The sequence below is a fragment of the Cyprinodon variegatus genome, unplaced genomic scaffold (assembly GCF_000732505.1).
Source record: "Cyprinodon variegatus isolate N-32 unplaced genomic scaffold, C_variegatus-1.0 Scaffold663, whole genome shotgun sequence".
NCBI classification, from domain to species: domain Eukaryota; kingdom Metazoa; phylum Chordata; class Actinopteri; order Cyprinodontiformes; family Cyprinodontidae; genus Cyprinodon; species Cyprinodon variegatus.
The window spans coordinates 260,743-265,600 of NW_015151116.1; the positions used below are offsets into that span (position 1 = coordinate 260,743).

The 4,858-nt window shown below is 38.8% G+C and overlaps 1 protein-coding gene across 1 annotated transcript in view; it reads left to right on the forward strand.

Annotated features, from left to right (window-relative positions):
* LOC107096986 (protein phosphatase 1H-like) overlaps positions 1-2,321 on the forward strand; it is a 69,105-nt gene extending 66,784 nt beyond the window's left edge. Inside the window, exons 7-8 of the mRNA XM_015393925.1 lie at positions 1,751-1,902; positions 2,174-2,321. Of these exons, the coding sequence (XP_015249411.1) occupies positions 1,751-1,902; positions 2,174-2,321 (300 nt within the window). The remainder of the gene's footprint in view (positions 1-1,750; positions 1,903-2,173) is intronic.
* Positions 2,322-4,858: the final 2,537 nt, after the last annotated feature.

A 4,858-nucleotide genomic window follows, 5' to 3' on the forward strand; every position in this document is an offset into this window, starting at 1 on the left:
TTTACTACTGGTGGTTGGCTTTGGTCGCAGTACCGCCACCTTCTGCTCTGGAGTGTAAACGCTTCGCCTATGAGAAAAAGGAGCAGCGCAAGAACCGAACGAAACACACGCGAACCGAACCGAGACAGTCGAACCGAACAGTTCGGACGGTTTTCATAAACCGTTCCATCCCTAATGTTTTTGTAGCACTTTGAGGCCTTTTTGGTGAAAAGTGCAGTAAAAATTAAATGAATTATATATATGTATATGTATATATATATATAATTTGATTTTTCTTGCATTATGTAGCGTATATGACGTATATGTAGCGTATGGATTTTCTGGTGAGTAACCATTTTGGGAGAACCAGAATACTATCAAACCTTTTTGCAACATTTAGTTTCCCTTTGGGATAAAAAAAAAGTATTTTTCAATTGAATTTGAAAACTTTTCAGCTCTTTATTGTTTATCAACCTGGAAATGTGTACATCTGCTGAAAAAGAAGTATTAAAGTTAAACATTTAAAAACATCCTTTGCCATCAAAAGTGCACTCTGTGAACTGTTTCTTAAGATGCACTCTAACGCTCCCCACAGTCCTATCCCTCTTAGTAACAAATGCACATGATTGCATTAGTCATAAAAGCTGTGAACTCTCATGGATCTGGATTCTCTGCCTCAGAGTTCAGTCACAGTTCAGCCTCTTTTTAACAGGTTCCTCTGCAATGAGCCTAGTTGCCTTTGTTGGAGTGAAGCTGTTCTGAAGAATTAGAGGTCCTGTTGTATAAATAACTGCTAAAATATATAATATAATGGGTTAATGTATGAGAGGCTGCTCTATAAAGTTCAATAAAACCCCTTTGCAACATGTGAAGCTCAACTGAACAGGTTGCTCTTTGAGGGTTTCTCAAAATATGACGGGAAAATCGGATCTGAGTTGAGGGTTTAAGGCATCGTTCCTCCTGCAGGGACGTCTTGCTGCTGTATTGAGAAATCCAGTAATTCTTGGCTCATTCGTGCTCTCTTTTGGGAAACACAATGCAAGTCATGAGGTTTACAGCCTGACCCAGACACAGGGCCTTCAGATTCCCCTAACTGTCTCTACAGAGGCTGTGTGCTGAGCTGTTTTCATCTGTAGCAGATAAACCTTAATGTTTCTAGGCTAGCTGAGCTAATTATTGCTAATTATTTACCACTAAATTCATGAAGAGAGTTTCCAGAGTTTAGAAACAGCTTGAGAATCATTGAAAACATTTTAAAATAGGCCTACTTGTGCGTGAGTGTTTTTGTTGTTTGTTTTGCCATGCATGTCCCCCAGTTTCCCCGCAGCTTTTTGTTTTAATGCTGTCGTCATTTCACAGACATGAACTCACAGACTGCCTCTGAAAAGGTTGAACATCTGGCTTGCATGCTGAAAGCAGCGTTTAGAAGTGATGGAAACCCTGGAGCTCTTTTTGTTTGCATTAGTTTGGAGCTATAACGCATTTCAATCAGGTGAAAACTCCTGCCATCCGTTTGAAGGCTTGCAGGAGGATGTTTCATCTAATAAAATGAGAAGATTTTAATTGGAATTACTTTTTGCAGACACTGTTCTGTTTAATGAGATCAGCTATGAAACACATTACATTATTATTATTATTAAGAAAGAAAGAACACATGTAGCCTGTTTTCTGCATTTTGAACAAACTGAAAACTCTTTTTTCAGAGTGTATCTAGAAGCTTACTTCCCACAGAGGAACCTCTCAGTCTCCAGTGTTCCCTGTCTGCCTGCAGGTCAAGGTTTACCCCTTATCGCAGTACGAGCATGGAGCGGATGACGTCCTGATTCTGGGAACCGACGGTCTGTGGGACGTCCTTTCTAACCAGGAAGTGGCTGAAGCGGTCACCACTTTCCTGGCAAACTGCGACCCAGACGACCAGCACAGGCACGTTCTCCCATCCTGACAGCTGCAGCCGGTCAGGCCTGAACTTCTGCTCACCCGACAGGCGTACAGCCGACCAACGGAGCTCAGTTATCGCAATTGTGTACATTTTTCTAAACATTTAGATTGGATGTGTCTCTGGTGATAGGGAATAAAGACAGACATTCATCAGGCGTCTTCAGATTCCTCCTCTAAGTGTTGTGATTAGTATTTATTTTGTTGGATCTGGTGTTACGGTAACCACGGTGCTCATTAATCACATCTGTGTTGACAGGTACACAATGGCAGCTCAAGACCTGGTCATGAGAGCACGCGGGGAGCTGAAGGACCGCGGCTGGAGGATATCCAATGACAGATTAGGCTCTGGGGACGACATCTCTGTCTACATCATCCCCCTCATGTATGGAAACAAGCAGAACTAGCAGGGTTAAGAAACTACAACCAACAACCCTGGCTTGACCCACTCAGTTTCCCTCTTCACTCTTTTATTTTTTGTAAAGAAGTGCTTTTGTGTGGATTTCCTGAAGGATCCAAGCTGTTTCTGCTCCGAGCTGAGATTTCTGTCCAGGTTTCCTGTGCATCGTCCCCATCAGGGTGCTCTATTTTGGTCCGTTCCTTTATTCTAAAGAAGAAACCGAGAAACCAAACAATGAAAGGAACTGCTGATGACTTGAACTACAGTTTTTTTTTAGTCTTTTGAGGAAGCCATCTTTAACTTTAGCCTGAGATGTTTCTGGAGCTTGGACTGTGGCGGACAGTGCGGCAACATGCATCTCAGGATCGCGGTTATTTGACAATATTTATAATTGTTAAACATGTAAATACCTGCACAGCATTTGCTAAAAGTGGTTTTGTGGAATATTTGCATAATATATGATGAAAAAAAAAAGTCTGGGCACTGATAAGGGGGCAAAAATGAAATGATTTCTGTATGTTAGGCCTCCAGACGCAGACCAAGGATTTCCAGCCAAGGTTTAACTTTAATCAAAAAGAAAGAACAAAGCCCTCTTTCTTTTGCACTTTGTCAACGCTGGAAAAACGATCTAGAAACAGGCAAAAATGTCTTAAATTAAGTGAATTTTTCCTGAATTTGAGAAGGTAAATGAGATAGTTTGCCAATGGAATGTGTATTTTTACTCTTAAAATAAGATCATTAGATAATATGCACTTGAAATAAGACAATGCAATAGTGTTTTCTTATTTTAAATATAAATTGTATTGTTCCATTGGAAAAATGTATCTTTTACCTCCTCAATCTAAGAACAAATGCACTTATTTTAAGAAAAAATGACTTATCTAGATTTCTATTTTTTCGAGTGAACTTATTGTCTTCCTTCTTCCTTTGATTAATAGGGGCCTCCAACATAAATTGATTAATGTTTGCTATTCCACCATTTATCATAAAATAAATCTAAATAGCATCCATACCGACAGCAGTTAAGAGGACAATCACCCTTAAATCTCCCTACAATCAATATCAATCTTGGCTACAGCAGGTTTTTTTTCCCTGTTTTTGTTGAGGTTGAGTTTTGTGATCACTGTTCTGTCGGTACTGGATGTAAATGCAACACTAACTTCGTTCACAGTGCCTTGCAAAAGTATTCAGACCCCTTAAACTTTTAGACATTGTGTTATTTTAACAATCAGGAACTCTCTGGTGTTTTATTTGGGACTTTATGTGCTATACCAAGTAAAAGTGGAATGATTGTTGTGTTGATTAAAAACGATTTCTGGTTTCAAATGTTTTTACGTAAAAAAAACATCTAAAAAATGTAGCAGGTTAGTTTTTAAACCCTTCAGAGGTGATTTATCCAGTCTACATGCAGGTTCTACCAGCTTCTCACAGCTACAGACTTCCTCTGTTCTTTACTAAATAAGTTCAGTCCTATTAATTTAATTATTAATTCTCAATTTTCGCCTCATATTCTCCATGAGATTTAGGTCCAGATTTTTCTTCTGCTGTTTTCTAAAATATAGATGTGCTTCACCAGAGACTGGATCTCTGTCTTCACAGCTTCTCCCTTAGGGGTCCTCTGAACGCTCCGCTTGCCTTTTTTTTTTACAGTAGTTTCACGGTCTTTCACTGGACTGTCAGAGATATTCAAAGCTTGGGATTTGTTTTTTAACCCACCTCCATCTTTGCTGTTCTGCACATTCCTCCCTCCCTGACCCGTCTCCTGTGATTTGTTCCCCAACGCCCTTCAACAAACCTGCAGGGTTTTCATCTGGATTGATTCTCGGAGTAAATTACACACAGGTGAACTTCTGAAGAGATTTTTTTATTTTGTAGGAGTCAAGAGTAGAGGGCCCCTAAAACAGTACATCATGTTCGTTACATTAAATTTGTATTTGTTATGTGACAAAATGTGTAATTGTTGAAGGGCTGTGAATAGTACTGTATAGCACTTCATATCTTTCCAATTGTCGTCTGATCCTGTGGTTTTCCTCACATTTCCATTTATTTTCGACTTTATCTCGGTGGTAGCTGCTGTATGCGTCGATGTGAAACACGGGACCGAGTCAGTTCATTTAAGTGTAAATAAACCTTCCAGTAAAAAACTGCAGTTTGTAACTTTTTTATATATATATATATATATATATATATATATATATATATATATATATATATATATATATATATATATATATGATAAATAGAAGCAATTTTAAAAAAATGGTCAATTGGGTAAAAAAAAAATAAAATTGAATAAAAATCTAAATAAAAAGAAAATGCTCTGGGTGTTTGCTGGTTTTAATTGCTTCGAGAATTATTTGCAACATTCAATAAGCACCTCCTGAGAAAAAGGGCATCTTAACTGCAACTTTGATGCCATTAAACAGCTCTGCTTACAGAAATGTGCCAGTAAAACCAAGGGGCTCCAGGCCTCCTTCACTGCTCGCAGATGTGCAGAAAAGGCTGTAATTACCCCGACGGCCTGATTTAGGGCATGAATAAAGG